Below are 18,586 nucleotides of genomic sequence, written 5' to 3' on the forward strand. Positions count from 1 at the left end.
GTATCCTTCTGCGTTTTGTGATGTGTCTGGACTCTGTTCTAAACTCTTAGGCTGGAGGTTTTAGTGTATTGCAGAGTGGCTGACTCCTCCCCCTTTTTCCTTGCGGTCAGCCAGCCACTTCCGTCTGCTACATTGTTTTAGCTACCTCTATCATTTTCTTCCTGTGTTGTCCATGTTTTACTGCTGACACCCGGCTTCATCCCACGCTTTGATGTGGGTGAGCACATATTTTTCAACGATTGGTCCCCGTGTTTTATGTTCCGTTTTCTATTCCTGTTCTGGGATTTTTCTTGACACCTGTCTCACTATGTTACTGAACGGGCGCTGAAGACCTTGCTGTCGTGCGCTCAAAAAAACCCCTCTACTGACTCTACTGGAAATGTATGGTCCATAGCTTGCCAGAATATCATACAATGTAAGCTTTCATGCTGGTACTGACATCACTTAAAACTTGCAGGTTATTAGGCTGTGGTCAATGTAAAAAACTTTCTCCTAACATTTCCTCTCTGACTGCAAGAGACATCTTTAGAGGTAAAATGGCTGAATGGCACTGCAGTCAACCATGGCCTAATAGCCTGTAAGTTTCAAGTGTTGCCAGAATATGTTGGGACAAAATGTGCGTACTTGGTAAGAAAGAGAGAGAGAATTCTGTTAAAATAGACGAAGTATCTGAACAATCTTACTAATAAAAAACAATAAATAAAAAAAGGAGTGCAAGAGAAATTTAACTTTACTGCAAAGGTCTCCAACTCCTGAATTCATTTTGACAAATCCACTGTACAATTCCAATATGCTCCAGTCAGCATTTGTTTTCTGTATATTGCATTTATGAACAAGGACATGTGGTTGGTATGGGGTCAGACACAGTCCTAGTAATTGCTGAGGTATACAATATACAGAATACTCGAAGGCAAAAGCCCTTGCATCAGATCAACTCATATAAGTGTTTCATGTGGAACGATCACTCCTCTAAGAACATGTTATATGATAGTTTATTTTCTTTTATTAATTTATATTCCGTAGCAATTTTTGTGTGTTACGCGTTTATGAAGAACATCAGCTTTATCCTGTTGCAGTTGAACCAGAAAAAATTATGCATAATTTAATTAATGAGAGCTGACTGCTGCTAGCCATTGTGAGAAAGGTATCATAAATGACAGATAGGTACTTAGTACTGTTAAGTAACTGTATTAATTTGAAATGGAATCTGTTAATGCATGTAACTTTTTCATTGCAGATATGGAGAAGGTTACATCCTGCTGGTGCGCGGAGAAACTGGAGTATTTGATTCTGCATTGGAATTTGTGAAACAGTATTTACCTGAGGCAGCACTGAGGGAAATACATTGTAACCAAGCTAAATATCAGATTCCTCAAAACACAGTGAACTTGGCCAAAATTTTTCATGAAATGGAAGTATGTCGAAAGTCTGGTTTTATACAGGATTATTCTGTTTCACAGACTCAACTGGAAGAGGTATTTTCTTACTGGTCTTTTATTGATATTTGTATATAAATGGTAGCTCTATATTTGGTTAAATTTTTGCAAAGCATAGTTCTGTTTACAATATTTTTCACTACACAGAACAAAATGTTTGCTAACAAGAAAATGAATGCTTGTTTGTTCATTTGCCCAGAGAACCATCTGTTACACATATCAGCTTAACGCAATACTGAAACACAGTTAAAATTTAACAAATGTTCAGGTGTGTAATTACTTACAGTCTTAGTTAATTCCAATAGTTAGACTATCGATTCAAATCTTATCGCAGTCACACTCTGATAGTATATTCTGTGTTGAAATATTGTATTTTTTTTATCATTTACCAATCTTTAATTTATATTGTTTCAACAACCTTTACTGTGTAGTATATATCATTTAAGATGATATGCTTTAACTGCCTTTTTAGACTTGTTAGTTTTAGGTGTGTTTTCTGTTTGCATGGGCGATACAATGTAGTTTGATTCACTGACTTCAAAGGCTAGTTCCCCCTTCCCTCACCACTGGCATGTGTATGCAAAGCCAAGCTCTTGTTCAAAGATCATGAATAGAGCTGCTTTTTATGCACCAAATGGATTAATATATATGTAAACATATGGTACAAATAGAATCTCCAACTCTCAACACACTTTTACAACTTGCTGATTATTGCTATTCATTTATAATTCTCATGGCCCTACATTATGTGCTTGATCCCCAAAAAGTGTGTAGCATAGCTAAGGATTGAGAGTACACAGAAACATTATATAAACATGTGGTACTTGTGATGAAGCAAGCTGGGATCTTTTTACTTCCTCTCTTTTTTTACCATCTGCCTCCTTAAATTTATTTTTTCATTTTAAATTAATTACCATTAACATATATGAGTATAATGTGCATTTCCATAAAAGAGAAAGGTTGTCCATCAGTCTGAAAGAAATATAGCACCAGACCTAATTTTGTGCTTAGTTTTGTGCATGTAATTAATTTCCTAATTTATTTTGACTATTCCTAGTTAATATCTTTTGTTATAGGGTGAAATCCATAATTGTTTTGTGACTTAAATGCTATTGATGACTTATAAACAAATATAAATTTTGTACTAATTATTATCATTTGGAAGGAGAACTACTAGGATTCTTAAAGTATTTATTTGGCTCCATTTGAAAACATGTTAGCAAAACCAGCCCTTAATTAATTCCAAAATAAGTACCAGGTTTGTCAAAAGCATTGTTTATGTAACTATATCTGTTAATTTCATTATTTAAACAAATAATTCAGCCTAGCCTTAATGGTAGAAGAAATTGTTAAAAAGAGGGGATTTTTCTATATATTCAGTTAATTGATGAATTATGTCTTAATTGTAATTTCTGTAAATTAAACAGTGAACAATGTATAGTTTCAGTGCCTATTATTGTGAGGATATGTAAAGGCCCTAATTTTGGTCCTGAGACTGTCAGTCCACGGCCAATGTTCAGACAGGAAATCTGTATCAGTTTCAAGTTACAATAATGCATTAATGTAACAGTGGAATTAGTGTAACATAAATAGGCCGTGTCTTAAAGCAACAACAGTGTATGTTCAATTTATTTGAGAAATAGTGAACTGGTTGGTTAGGTATTTACTGCTCATAGATGTTCAACAGCAAACTATTGTAGCTGTATGCCGATGTTTGCCTGCAAACTATTAATGAGGCTTATCAAAAGTTAACCAGTAGTGGACTGGCCACATAACTGTGTAATATTGGGGGTCGTGAACTGAAAGTAAAAAAACTGTGCAACTGTCAGTTACATCATTTACGGTAGTCAGTGTTGAATTACCATCCCCCATTTTTCAGCCAGTAACAATGCAGTATGTCAACACTGAGGACTATCTTTGAAGAAATAAAGCAGGAGAATGTCACAAACTCCAATAATACAACAGTCTGATGTCATTCTTTGTACTAGTATCTTTGTGCACCCCATTCCATTGCAAGTAACAGTCAGTATTCATCTGTGAAAAGGTGTTTCTTACATAACTTAGGAAATTTTCATCTACATTTAATGTGTTAGTATTGTTTTACCTCTTCAAACTCAAATGCTTACTGATTGTCTCCTTTATGTTCAGAAGTAATTTCATAACCAATTGTAAACATTGCTGAGGGTTTCATTTGCTTTCTCTACGTGAGTTCTGATATTTTACTCGTAATTATAATGTTGCAGTTATCCTCAAAGAGAGTATTTCCTTGTGAATCATATTGTCTGCAAAGTATGACTCAGGTTTATTTACATCTATCTTCAAGAGCCTGCCAGTTCATTTCTTTCAACACCTCGGTGACACTCTCCTGTGGGTCAAACAAACCTTTGACCATTCATGTTGTCCTTCTCTGTATATGTTGAATATTTCCTGCAATTCCTACTTGGTTGAGCTGCATACACGTGAGCGGTATGCTAGGATGTGTTGTACAAGTGATTTGTAACAATGTGATTTGTAGACTGATTGCATTTCCCTGGTGTTCTACCAATAAACTGAAGTACACTACCTGCTTCACCTATGACTGAGCCTTTGTGATGGTACCTTTCATGTCCCTACAAAGTGCTACACTTGGGTATCTCTATGAGTTGATTAATTCCAACTTTGACCTTCTGGTATTATGGTCACAGGATGTGACACTTTTTTTTGTTTTGGGAATGAATGATTTTACATTTAAAGCAAACCTACAATCTTTGCGCCACTTTGAAATCTGACTGAATACTGTGCAGCTTCTTTCAGACTGTACTTCACTACAGATAACTGCATCATCTGCACAGAGCCTTAAGTTACTGTTAATATTGTCAACCAAGTCTAAGGATACTTTTGGAATATCTACTAAAAATTCAGTTTAAATTCTGGAGAGAATTTTGCATATGCTTACACTTCATCTCAGCTGTGGTTTCAGTAACACCTGTGATACATATTATATTTTGAAAAATGTCTTTTGTAGGCTTGCAGATTGATTGGCTTTTCTAAACCACCTTTTACTCTTTTTATTTGGGCACAATATTATTTACGTACTGAAAAGATCACACTACTTACTTTGGTGTGCTGTAGGCATTGTAGAACAAGTACTAGGGGGCACATGGCCCACCAGGGAATGTTGCTCCTTTCTTTAAAAAAGTGCCGCTGCATTGATAGTTTTAGTGATAAACTGTTGATTTTATCCAGTAACGCAATTTTATTTTCATATGGTACACAATTCTTGAAAAATCACCAATAAAACAATCACTTTCTATTTTCATTGTGTTGCAGGTGTTCTTGCACTTTGCAATGGAGAATATGGGTTGAGAACGAAGCTCACCAAGGTAATTAGTACAAGATTTCCTGAAATTTCAGTAACATACATTATCAATAAAGTGTAAGAATATTTGCATGAACAATCTGTGGTACACACAGGATAGAGTCTGTGTCTTTATTGTGATAAAATATGAATATGGTTCTGCTGCTCTGTTTTATAATATGCACTTATGTACCAACTTTCACTTGTAATATATAGCTGCATTGTGTTTGAGTTTGGCAAACTCTTCGCCTTTACAAATGTCTGCTTGTGTCTGTGTATGTGCGGATGGATGTGTGTGTGTGTGTGTGTGTGTGTGTGTGTGTGTGTGTGTGTGTGCGAGTGTATACCTGTCCTTTTTTCCCCCCTAAGGTAAGTCTTTCCGTTCTCGGGATTGGAATGACTCCTTACCCTCTCCCTTAAAACCCACATCCTTTCGTCTTTCCCTCTCCTTCCCTCTTTCCTGATGAGGCAACAGTTTGTTGCGAAAGCTTGAATTTCGTGTGTATGTTTGTGTTTGTTTGTGTCTATCGACCTGCCAGCACTTTCGTTCGGTAAGTCACATCATCTGTGTTTTTAGATACACACAGTTTGATAGCCAACCTTCACTAACTGCAAACAAGTTAATACCACCAAGTTGTATGTTAAATGCAGCTGCTTTTTTCCTTTATAATTGGGCCACTGACTGGAATTCCTTTACTGCATTGTTGTATGAACCATCTGTAAACAGCTATGTCCAGTTCTTCATTCTCACTCTTTCGCATAACCTTCCATTTTCCCAACTCACTATCCATTTGTGTTGAGTACTGTCGAATAACATCTTTCTTTTTGATGTCATAAATAATTGCTCGCGCAGCATTGGATTGCACAGCAATGGCTTTCTGTGAAGAACCTCGATTTAACTTATCTAAAATTTCGAGTTGCTGCTTGAGGTCTAGCGTAATGTGTTTCTTTATAGAAGACATGATTCTGAACTGTAAACAAAGCTACAATTTCAAATACAGTATATAAAACACTGTTTAACTAAGCACAGTGAACATGTTTTTGGATGAGCGCTGGATTACTGAAAGGCCGGGCTACTGAGAGCCGGATTAACGAGAGTCTAGTGTGTATATAATTATAATTTGGTGAACATTGCTATTTTCTTTGGATTCAACCCATTTATCACCAGGAACTACCTTAAATCTAAAATTGTGAGTTTTAAATTGATAATATGTTTTTCCATCTAAAATAAAAAGAAACTAAAGTATGAGTAATACCACTATATAATTTTATATTTTCCAACAGGTGTCCATGTGACAAAAGGAGATATTGCAAGGCTTTGAGAATCTCCAGTGGATAAAAAATATTCTACTTAGAAATTTGATCCGATAAGCTGTCACGTGGACAGTACGAGTTCTTCAGAGCAACCCAAAATCATTGGTATGCATTGTGATTTGGTGGTGATCACAGTTATAAAACTTATCCTGTTGATAAAGATGGAGACAAATTCTACTTACCAGGTGGCAGCAAGTCACTTACAGTAACACACACTCTGTTTTGGACTGGTGATTTCTCTTATCCTATAGAAGAGGTTTATGTTGGAATAAATGACTAAATCAAAAGACAACAAGATAGGACAAGGGAGAAATTGACAATTCAATAAAAACAGATGAGCAGCCAGAGAAATCCAGACCAGGAAGAGCTATAAAGTGGGAATGAATAATCCTGGAGACACTGGAGGTCAATAACAAGCCTGATTTGTTAAGCTAGATTGTTTTGGTTAGGGGTGGGCAAACAGCTGATGAATGGTCAGTCATTGAACTAGGCCACAGCATACGTGATTGCACTGCCCTGGCCATGTGGGCAGTGGTGGCCAAGTAGTTCACACCCATGTGAAATGTGAGCATTAGAACTGCCCTGAAAGTAGCCTACACCTGTGCCTGTCCACAGGCAAGCTGATAGGCAATCATGGGCGCCCATGCCCCTGGGATAATGTAGGGACAGCATAATTTAGGGGAACTAACTTAAACTGTAGAGTGTGTTCCCACTTGTGAAATCCCAGACACAGAGCAGCAGGCTCCACCATCAACATGCAAATATTATATTACATATTGTGGTCTGTGACACAGGCTGTCACTTATTGCCAGTTGAGACTGTGTTTCTGTTTAACTAAAAGCTCAGTGGTGGTTATTCCAATACAGAAAACTGAACAGTGGTTCCATATCAGGCACTGTAAGGCAATTTAATATCTCCATTTAATGGAACCGAATATGGTTGCACATTGGTTATGACACTAGAATTTTGAGCAGAAATAGTGGGTTCAAAATCCTGTCCTGCTACTCAAATTTAGATTGTTTGTATGTCTTATTACTGAAAAGAACATGGTTTGTGGAGGTTAAGTGGTGACAACAATTTTCTCTGGGATATATTTGAAGAACACTGGGTATGCTGGGTCAGAAAATACTAACTGTGGTGTAATGTCAGTCAATATATTGTGCACGCTTGCCCTGGAGGCCCATTAAACAGGAGTGTCAGGAAGCCTCAACCACAAACATACACTAATATTTTTCTCTTCTTGCTGTAAACTGTGAGTGTTCATTCCAGAGGAGTCTTCACACACTGCCATGGAGGATCAAGAACAGCTTCATAATTCATTCCAGGACAAACTATTCAAACACAGCACAAAGAAACAAAACTGAACATGGGAAATACAGTGGTAATGGGTGGTTTCTTTGCCAAAGAAGTTTTGCAGAGAGAGGGGAAAAAGTGCTAATGACCAAAGCTTTTGGACATATTAGGGAACTGAGGGCTAAAGGAAAATGGCATGCACAAAACAACCCCTTGTTGCTTTTGACAGATATCAGTAATATTGGGGGATAGGTGACGAGGCACAGAAAATTACCTTGTAACCAAGGTGGTGCAGTAACAACTAAAAGTTAAGACAGTGACAAGATGGTTATATACCTGAGCAACAAATCTTATCCAAAGAGATACATTTTCTGGGAATGGAAAGTTGCAGAGGAGGAAGCATTTCCCTAGAAATAATAGAAACTTTGAAAGCACAAGTAAATTTTGTTTGTTGGTAAGGCTAACAGATACTGAACAATTAAGTGTGATGAATACCAGTATTGAAGAAATTCATCATTCAGAACAGAACCACAGGACTTCTCTGCGAAAATATTGTGTTACAGAATTAGACCATTATATGGAAAGCACTCTCTAGATAAACAATGCACAGGTTGAATATCCTAGTTCTCATGTTTGCCAGAATTAGAGCATCATATGGAAAGCTCCCTCGAGATAAACAATGCACGAGTTGAATATTCTAGTTCTTATGTTTGGTTACAAAAGATAAAATAATTATGGGTAAGTCTAACAAAATGAGAGTGACAGAAAGTGCAAAATGGTTGATCAGAAATGGTTAGAGGACAAATGCAAGGGTGTGGAAGCAAGCATAACTAGGGTAAAGGTAGGTGCCACCTATAGAAAAATTAGAGATAACTTTGGAGAAAAGAGAAGCAGCTGCATGAATATCAAGAGTTTAGATGGCATGCCAGTACTAAGCAAAGAATGAAAAGCTGAAAGGTGGAAGGGCTATGTAGAAGTTCTATATAAGGGAAACAAACTTGATGACAATGTAATAGAAAGAAAAAGAACAGGAGATAGCTGAGAATGAGATGGGAGTAATGATACTACCAGAAGAATTTCACAGGCCATTGCAAGCCATAATTCAAGACAAGGCCCCTGGATTAGACAACATTCCCTTAGAGTTATTGAGATCCTTGAGAGAACATTCCATGGCAAAATCATTCCACCTGGTGCACAAGATATATGAGACAGTATGTTACCCATATTTTGGGGGCTGGGATAATTAGGGAGCGGAGACTGTGTTGTAAGAGTAAATCCCATCTGTGCAGTTTAGAAAAACTGTTGGTGGAGGGGAGGATGAAGATGGCTTGGGTAGTGAAGCAACCATTGAAATCAAGCACGTTATGCTCAGCTGCATGTTGTTCCATAGGGTGGCAGTGGCCGTTCATCCTGGTGGACAGCTGGTTGGTCATCATCCCAGTATAAAAAGCTGTGCAATGATTGCAGCAGAGCTGGTAAATGAGGTGGCTGCTTTCACAAGTGGCACAGCTCCTGACGGGATAGGATAGACCTGTGACAGGACTGGAATAGGAAGTGCTGTGTGTGTGTGTGTGTGTGTGTGTGTGTGTGTGTGTAGATTGTGCAGGTCTTGCACCTGGGTCTTCCACAGGGATATGATCCTTGCAGCAAGGGGTTAGCATTGGGAGTAGCATAGGGATGGACTAGGATGTTGTAGAGGTTGGGGGCAACGGATCACCACTTTAGGAGTGGTGGGAAGGATCTCAGGTAGGATGTCCCTTGTTTAGGGGATGATGATAGATAATCAAAGCCCTGGCAGAGGAAGTGGTTCAGTTGTCCCTGTCCGGGATTGTACTCAGTGATGAAGTGTCCCCCCCCCCCCCCCCCCCCCCTGCCCTTTGTGGCTGGTTTTTAGGGGTGGTGGGAGGGGTAATAGCACAGCAGATCTGTTTGTGGATAGTGCCTGTTTGTGAAGTCCTTCATGAGAATCTCAGCACACTAAGCAAAGGAGTTCTCAATATTCCATCTAGGAAAACATGATTGCTATCAGATGAAAGAGTATTGAGAGAGCTGCATCAAGCCATTCTTCTAACTGAAAAAAACACCACCACCACCACTATCAACAACAACAACAACATTGAAATTAATGTTAGGTGAAATGTCCTACATTGGTTGTCAGTTAGTCATCAATGATGACTACATAATTTGTGTAAGACAGGAGACAAACAGATTTCCAGGGTCCAGAAAATGTTTAGGGTCTTCTATAATTAAATGAAACCCCTGGGCAATAAATGACAGATGATTAAAACTCAAAGCAAGAATATGTTCATTTGTTTGTTTTTGGTACCTGGAGCTCCTTGTGACTATGGAGATCAGGTTTGTGTATGACGATAGGATGCAGAAGTGCAAAATTCACGTGTAATAAGAATCTCTATAAGTCAGGTGTGAGGTCTTGTAATACAGCACTGGTTTATGGGAACACTTGTAATCACCTCACAAATGATAGGAAAGCTATCTGAATCTCTGAGTTGCTTCCTCCTCTCCAACCATTTTCTGGCTTTTGCCTGATGGAGGAATCCTTGCTCCAGAAAAGTAACATTAACTTTGGATTTTTTGTGATTCCTCTGCCACCTTTTAAGTTTAATTTGTTCTATATTTATCAACTGTAATTCCAGTTTTGATGTAGTTTATTTAGAAAATCATTTATGTATTCTGCAATATCTTATATTTACCAGGTACATAATTAAACAATGAAAAGTCCATCAACAATACTATGAAAAGGATAGATTGCTACTCACTGTAAATATGACATGGTGGGTTGTGGACAGACACAACAAAAAGTCCGTTGTACATCAAGCTTTCAACCAAAGTCTTCTTTAGAAAAGAAAACACACCCACACACTCACACAAGCAAGCACACCTGATTCACACAACTGCTGTCTCCAGCTGCTGTGGCCATAATGCAACTGTCACATCGAATGAAAACAGCATTCCAGAGTGGGACTAAGAATGGGAAGAGAAGAATGCCAGGGGCAGTGTTGGGAGGCTGTGATGGGGCAGGGGAAGGCAGTGAGCACAAAAGGGGAGGAGCAGAAATGACCAGTGGGTGAATTGGAAAGAAGGACTGGGGAATGTGTTGTAAGGATAACTCCCAACCTTGAGTTCAGAAATCCGAAGGTGGAGGGGAGGATGTCCCAGGCTGTGAAGCAGCCATTGAAAACAAGCATGTTATGTTCAACTGCTGTTGTGTGACAGGGTGGTCCACTTTGTTTTTGGACAGAGATTGGTGGTGGCCATTCATCCTGGTCGACTGCTGGTTGGTAGTCACACCAACATAAAAGGCTGTTCAACGATTGCTGCAGAGCTGGTATAAGACTTGGATCCTCCACTCCACCACCAGATTTTCTGAGCTGCATCGATGGGAGTTATCCATTCTCTGGATCTGAAATTATCCCAGCCTCAACCTATGGTAACTTACTATTCCCACAATCTCCATCCAACTGTTTACTGAGTGAGGTGGCACAGTGGTTAGCACACTGGACTTGCATTCGGGAGGACAGTGGTTCAAATCCTCATACAGCCATCCAAATTTAAGTTTTCTGTGATTTTCTTAAATTGCTTCACACAAATGCTCCTGGCAAATCCTTCGATAAGGACATGGCCAATTTTCTTCCCATCCTTCCATAATCCAAGCTTCTGATACATTTCTAATGTCCTCTTTATCAACAGTTTCCACCCCTTCTGTTCAATCAACTGCTCCGAATTCATGTCCCTTTACTGTCTTTGTGCGCCACTCTCTGCCAATGCACCCACAGGTCTTTTCCCATTTCTCTGTTCCTCTCCTAACTCCCCCCCCCCCCCCCCCCCTCCCTTCCCTGTAGCCTCCCAACATTGTGCCTGGAAGCCTTGTCCTGCCACCTCCTTGCATGCTCTGCCAGATGGCACTCTTCTCTCCCCCCACCAATACCAAGCTATCCCTCTCACTGCCCCAGCCCACTACAAATTGCTGCTTTTGTTCAATGTGACAGTTGCACTCTGGCTGCAATAGCCAGAGATAGTGGTCATGTGTCCATGGGGTTTGCTGTGTGTGTGTGTGTGTGTGTGTGTGTGTGTGTGTGTGTGTGTGTGTGTGTGTGTGTGTGTGTGTGTGTGTTTTCTTTCCTAAAGCAGGCTTTGGCTGAATGCCCAATGTGTAAGTCTTTTTCTAGTGCGTGTCTGCATCTCAAAGTGTCATCTTTATGGTGATTAGCAATCTGTCCTTTCCATAATATTGTTAGCTTTGTAATTAATAGACATCTCTTAAAACTATGGTTGCTCTTCAATGTATGGCACTCTGTGGCTGTGCTCTGCGTAGTAGAGTCGTCATAATTTTTTTATTTATTTTATTTATTTATTTATTGTTTCGTGGGACCAAATTAAGGAGAAGTCTCCATGGTCATGGAACGAGTCAATACATGAAATTATAACACGATATTAGAAACAGATAAAATGAAATATAAAAAAAAAAACATATTCAGGTGACAAGTCGTAAGTTTAAATGAAGAAAATCAACAATGTAACACTGGAATTTGCTTAATTTTTTAGCTCTTCCAGGAGCTCCTCGACAGAATAGGAGTGAGTCATGAGGAAACTCTTCAGTTTAGACTTAAAAGAGTTTGGGCTACTGCTAAGATTTTTGAGTTCTTGTGGTAGCTTATTGAAAATGGATGCAGCAGAATACTGCACTCCTTTCTGCACAAGAGTCAAGGAAGTGCATTCTACATGCAGATTTGATTTCTGCCTAGTATTAACTGAGTGAAAGCTGCTAACTCTTGGGAATAGGCTAATATTGCTAACAACAAACGACATTAAAGAAAATATATACTGTGAGGGCAATGTCAGAATTCCCAGATTTTTGAATAGGGGTCGACAAGAGGTTCTCGAACTTACACCACATATAGCTCGAACAGCCCATTTTTGAGCCAAAAACACCCTTTTTGAATCAGAAGAATTACCCCAAAAAATAATACCATACGACATAAATGTATGAAAATATGCGAAGTAGACTACTTTTCGTGTTGAAGTGTCACTTACTTCAGATACTGTTCTAATGGTAAATAAAGCAGCATTTAGTTTCTGAACAAGATCCTGGACATGGGCTTTCCACAACAGCTTACTATCTATCCGAACGCCTAGGAACTTGAACTGTTCCGTCTCGCTTATAATATGCCCATTCTGTCTGATCAAAATATCGGTTCTTGTTGAATTGTGAGTTAGAAACTGTAAAAACTGAGTCTTACTGTGGTTTAGCATCAAATTATTTTCCACAAGCCACGAACTTATTTCATGAACTACATTATTTGTTACTGTTTCAATATTACACACAAGATCCTTCACTATCAAGCTGGTGTCATCAGCAAACAGAAATATTTTTGAATCACCTGTAATACTAGAAGGCATATCATTTATATAAATAAGAAACAGCAGTGGCCCCAGCACCGAACCTTGGGGAACGCCCCACTTAACAGTGCCCCATTGGGACTGAACATCACTACCACTCTCAATATTGCGGAGAATTACCCTCTGCTTTCTGTTCTTAAAGTAAGCGGCGAACCAATTGTAAGCTACTCCCCTTACTCCATAATGGTCCAACTTCTGCAGTAATATTTTGTGGTCAACACAGTCAAAAGCCTTCGTTAAATCAAAGAAAACACCTAGCGTTCGCAACCTTTTATTTAATCCGTCCAAAACCTCACAGAGAAAAGAGAATATAGCATTTTCAGTTGTTAAACCATTTCTAAAACCAAACTGAACATTTGACAGCAAATTATGTGAATTTAAATGCTCCAGTAACCTTGTGTATACAACCTTCTCGATAACTTTAGCAAACACCGATGGCATAGAAATAGGTCTAAAATTGTCAACATTATCAATGTCTCCCTTTTTATAAAGTGGCTTCACTACCGAGTACTTTAATCGGTCAGGAAACCGACCACTCCTAAAGGAAAAGTTACAGATATGGCTGAATACTGGGCTAACATACATAGAACAATACTTCAGCATTCTGCTAGATACCCCGTCATATCCATGAGAGTTCTTGGTCTTTAGTGATTTAATTATTAACTCAATCTCGCTCTTGTCAGTATCATGGAGGAGCATTTCAGGTAACAGTCTCGGAACACTTTTTTCTAAGAGCGCTATATGATTCCCTGTTGGGACTAGGTTTCTATTTTATTCACCTGCTATATTCAGAAAGTGATTATTAAATACTGTACATATATGCGACTTATCAGTAACATGGACATTCCCACTACGCACAGATTCTATATCCTTGACCTGTCTCTGCAGACCAGCAACTTCCTTTACGACTGACCATATGGTTTTAATTTTATACTGAGACTTAGCTATTCTATCTGCATACCACATACGTTTTGCCTTCCTAATAACATTTTTAAGCACCTTACAATACTGTTTGTAATGGGCTGCTGCATTTAGATTTTGACTGTTTCTAACGTTTTGATATAATTGCCACTTTGTTCTACAAGATATTCTTATCCCTCTAGTCAGCCACCCAGGCTGCCTGTTTGTGCTAGTACCCTGTTTTAAACGTTCTAACGGAAAGCAACTTTCAAAGAGCATGAGAAAAGTCTTGAGAAAAGCATTATATTTATCGTCTACTGTATCAGCGCTATAAACATCTTGCCACTCTTGTTCCTTGATAAGATTTACAAAGGTCTCTACAGCAACTGGATCAGCTTTCCTGAACACCTGATGACCATATTTAACACGTGTTGCAGCACAAGAATCTTTTAAAGTTAAAATTTGTGCATCATGATCTGAAAGGCCATTCACCTTTTTGCTAACAGAATGCCCTTCTAGTAATGAGGAATGAACAAAAATGTTGTCTATGGTTGTTCTACTGTTCCCTTGCACTCTCGTTGGAAAGAATACGATTTGCATAAGATTATATGAATTAAAGATGTCTACCAGCATCCTCTTCCTTGCACAATCACTTATACAATTAATATTGATGTCACCACATATAACTAACTTTTTGTATTTTCTATAAAGTGAACCAAGAACCTCCTCTAGCTTTAGCAAAAATGTTGTGAAATCGGAGTCTGGGGATCTATAAATAACAACAGTTAGAAGTTTATTGATTTTGTTTATGATAATGATGGAATGTTGTACACTATGTAAACTAACACCTTTGCAGTGTCAAAATCTTATGTGGAATAATCTACCACTTTGATCTAATTATTAGTAGTCCTAGTTACTCATATGGAGGCACTGGCTCAGCTTCCAGTGATCTCAATTTTTTTTCCATAGTGGTAAAGTCTGTAACAGGGTCCACTCAGCATTGTCAGGCCAATATAAGAAGGTTTGGACATCAATATACGCAGGTTAACACTAGGTATTATCAATGGATAATAATTATAGTGTGATCCATGAGCCTCCCAGTGACCTTCTCAATTATCTCCTGTAGTGGTAAAATCAGTAATAGGGTCCGCTCAGCATCATCAAGCCAATATGAGAATATGTGACACCAATATATGGAGGTTAACATTGAGTTATCAATGCATGATGATTATAGTGTGACCCCCATGCAATGTAATGGTAGGCTCCATACACACCAATACCTATAGTTAAAGACTTGATGACTGTATGCCACTTTGAGCATGGTTGCAAAACTTCAGTTACTTGTTGCCAATTTAGTAGTGGTGATTAACCTTCATATAGTATCTGGAATGAATTTTTATGTTGGGTCTTATATCCATATGCTACAATTCAGTAGCTATGGAAGCAAAGGGAATTCAAAAACAAAGTCAAATTGATGTTGACAGCTAAGAGCAAGGAGAGCAGTGTGATGAGTGTTCAGTGAATTCTAAACTAAAATTGCTGTTTTGTGTTCTGAAGAGACAGTAAATCAACTATTCAGTCACTTAGTGATCACACTGACATAAAAATTTACCAAATTCAAAATTGTGAAAGTGTTTCACTGCTGAAGATCACATAACACAGTTTCTCCTTTCATTCACTACATTAATGCTTAAGTGACAGATATCGAGATTAACAAAAAAATCGATTAATGTAGCTTAAGAGTGATAACTGATGAGAACTGTATAGATTGTGTAAGAAGGACCTCTCTCATTCTAGCAGCAGTTCATTAGACATGCATGAGCAGTGAAAGGTTCCAATTGATTTGATATCAGTAAGAATTGACACATATTTTGCCAACAATGATCCTGTGAAACTCAACTAAAAAAACGAACATTTGAGGCTGACAACAGTAAGTTGCCGTGCCAAGCAACTGGATATTGGAAGAGTGTTATAAAGTAATCCACAGAAATAATGATCCAGAAGAACTTTGTAAATAAGGATAAAAGTTACTGCTAAATTTAGCTTGAAATTCCATATAGCATCTATACTTCAGGAGCCATGAACAGCACACAAGGCAGATCAAGAATGCCCATGGAGAAATTCGAGCACAGCCTCTGACCCTCACTTACCCCCTCCTTTCCCCCTGGCAGGCAGCACAAGACTTAAGTGCCCACAGCCAAGTAAAGGGGTGGCTGCCTCACTAGTATAAATATGAGGAAATCTGCAATATCTCGACATTTAAACAGAATTTGTTACGTACGCCACAAGTGGAAACATCGCAGCATCTCAACACTGTCAACCAACTGAAAACTAGAGAGATTGTCAACTGTAGTATGTGCTAAGAAAGCCTACATTCACACACACAGCAGCTCTATGGGGAGGATGTACTCTGCAGCTTCAAATTGCTGCAGACAGAATTCACCAGCAAGGCAGAACTTCTCAGCACATTGGCCTTCCGCCAGCAGTGCTGAATTGAGAAAATCTTAATGTTTTTCAGAACTGCAGCATCCAGTGAAATCTATGGAAACCTCTCAGATAATATGATGGATGGGCATGGCCGTTGAAACGAAGCTCAATTGCTTCACACTGAGCTGGACAAAAATGAATGAATCCTGTTCCCATGCCACCACATACCAGCTCATATGTCAGCAGGGAGGTACAGAAACAGCACACTTCCACAATGCAACTTGGGATAATGACAGACTGCTGGGAGCACAGACTGCAAACTAGGAGACAAACAATATTAGAGCAAGTAGAAAGAACAGTGTTCTGTCACAACTTTGGCCCTCTCTAAAGGGATGAACTTTTAACGTGTCCCAAGAACCATAATGAAACGAGACATTATTAGTGGCTTGGAAGAAACAAAGTAAGGCTTGTCAAGCAAAGATGAATGGTGAAACAGAAGGCTCTGTGAGCACTATGGAAGATGTTGACACATTTTTCCTACCTGCAGACAGAGGGAATCCAGTGGTATCAATGTGTACCGAAAGTTACGCTGGACTTGTTTTCAAGAGGGGCAAACCCACGTCCGGCCATTCTGATTTAGGTTTTCTGCAATTTCCCTAAATCACTTAAGGCAAAAACCAGAATGGTTCCTTTGAAAGGGTATGACCACTTTCTTTCTCCATCCCTCCCTAATCTGAGTCTGTGCATTGTCTCTAAATACCTCATTGGCAATGAGATGTTAAACAATAATCTACAATAATCTCCTCTTCCTCCTCCTCCAAGGACCCAAGAACAGTGATTGTTAGGATAACAACTGTTCTGCTGATTAGCTCAAATCTGCCGAAAGCAGTGAAAAAGTAGCTGTATTCTAGGGCACCAGGCACACCACACCTGTATGGATTTCCAAAATTCACAAGGAAAAAGTGACGATGGTTAACAGTGAACACCACCAACTCACTGATGTATAGACTGTCCTAGTTCTTAGTTATGCTACAAAAACCCCATGTGGGATACTGCAGTCACAATGTGAAGAAATTGACTTATTTGTAAACTTCTGCTTGAGACTATTCTATGTCTCTGAGGCATTCCTGGCTCATTGCTTTGAGGTTTACACAGTAAAACTATATTTGCCATTGGTTCCCCACTGGCCTCTAGGATTGCAAATACCTGCATCAACACTCTGAGGAGGTGGCACTTCCAACCCAAGAACTACTACTGTCACGTCAGTGAACTATTTGTGGTGTGAAAGCACAGCAGACAGGTGCTCGATGGGTTGCTGGATCATTTAAATGGCATTCGCATCCTAATAATGGAGACCTGTGCCTGCGTGAAATGAGCTGCTACCATCTGGCACAGAGGCATACAGTGTTAATCACCTTGGTGCATAGAGTGCGTTTCATATGTGACAAAGAAAACCATCTAACCAAATTACAACACAGTAAGGAAGTCAGTGGCTCTGATAAGGCACATAGACCAGTTCCCATCAGATTACAAAAGTTAAGCACCATCGGGTGTAGCCTGTACTTGGATGTGGAACCATTCAGGTATGCCATGCCCTGTTGACAATTTTCTCTTTGCCTTTACAGCAGAGAGGGCAGGAGGGTTGATGACGTAATGTCTCTGACGACCCGTCTTTGCACTAAGGTCCTGAATTCAATTTCAAATCTCTCAACAGTGTCTCATGGTACAATGGTGTGTGACACTGATGATGGTAATGTGTCCCTCAGATGTGGACATTCTTAAGTTCAGTGGCCCCTAGGTGCTCTTTGAGACAATTAGGCAATATGACAGCACCAGGTTTCACTCTCTCCCTTCTCTCATCGTCCCCAACATGAACATGGCATAATACACACACAATTACAGTCACCTACACTTAACACATACACCTATAAACACAGCTCTCATATTTCATGAAGGGAAGATGCCACCAGGCATGAAGGATAAGGAAACCTTTCCAATTAGGCGGCTGAACCTGCCCTTCTGGGTCTCCCAGCCATTCATGCCATATGACTTTACCTTTTAGCTTAAGGAAATGAAAAGGTATGCAGTGCAGTCCAGTTTGGATTGGTGTTCAAAGAAAGAAAAGATGTTCGAAGAAGAGAGAACAGACAAGAGACTCATTTTTCTTCATAATTCTTCAGTTCAGAACCACACTGCTGCTATGGTTGCAGGTTCGAATCCTGCCTCGGGCATGGATGTGTGTGATGTCCTTAGGTTGGTTAGGTTTAAGTAGTTCTAACTCTAGGGGACTGATGACCTCAAATGTTAAATCCCATAGTGCTTAGAGCCATTTGAACCATCTTCATAATTTTGGGCACTCTCAGCCAAGCTCATGATCCTGCTTGAAAAATGTGACATCGAAAGCATATTCCAATAACTCCACTGGGAAGAAACCACCAGAACTTCATAACCCAGGAATTTA

General features: G+C 39.2%; 1 protein-coding gene across 3 annotated transcripts in view; it reads left to right on the forward strand.

Moving 5' to 3' along the window:
* The window catches only part of LOC124777985 (ATP-binding cassette sub-family A member 7-like), a 594,849-nt gene that overhangs the window by 557,160 nt on the left and 19,103 nt on the right, over positions 1–18,586 (forward strand). For 2 of the 3 annotated variants that reach the window (XR_007015818.1, XR_007015819.1), the window contains 3 exons: positions 1,238–1,475; positions 4,746–4,798; positions 6,058–6,192. Coding sequence is in view for 1 of the 3 variants with exons in the window: in XM_047253552.1 (XP_047109508.1) it covers positions 1,238–1,475; positions 4,746–4,781 (274 nt within the window). In the remaining 2 variants the exon portion in view is untranslated. The remainder of the gene's footprint in view (positions 1–1,237; positions 1,476–4,745; positions 4,799–6,057; positions 6,193–18,586) is intronic. The other variant, XM_047253552.1, reaches the window with a different exon arrangement.

The sequence above is a fragment of the Schistocerca piceifrons genome, chromosome 2 (assembly GCF_021461385.2).
Source record: "Schistocerca piceifrons isolate TAMUIC-IGC-003096 chromosome 2, iqSchPice1.1, whole genome shotgun sequence".
Taxonomy (NCBI): domain Eukaryota; kingdom Metazoa; phylum Arthropoda; class Insecta; order Orthoptera; family Acrididae; genus Schistocerca; species Schistocerca piceifrons.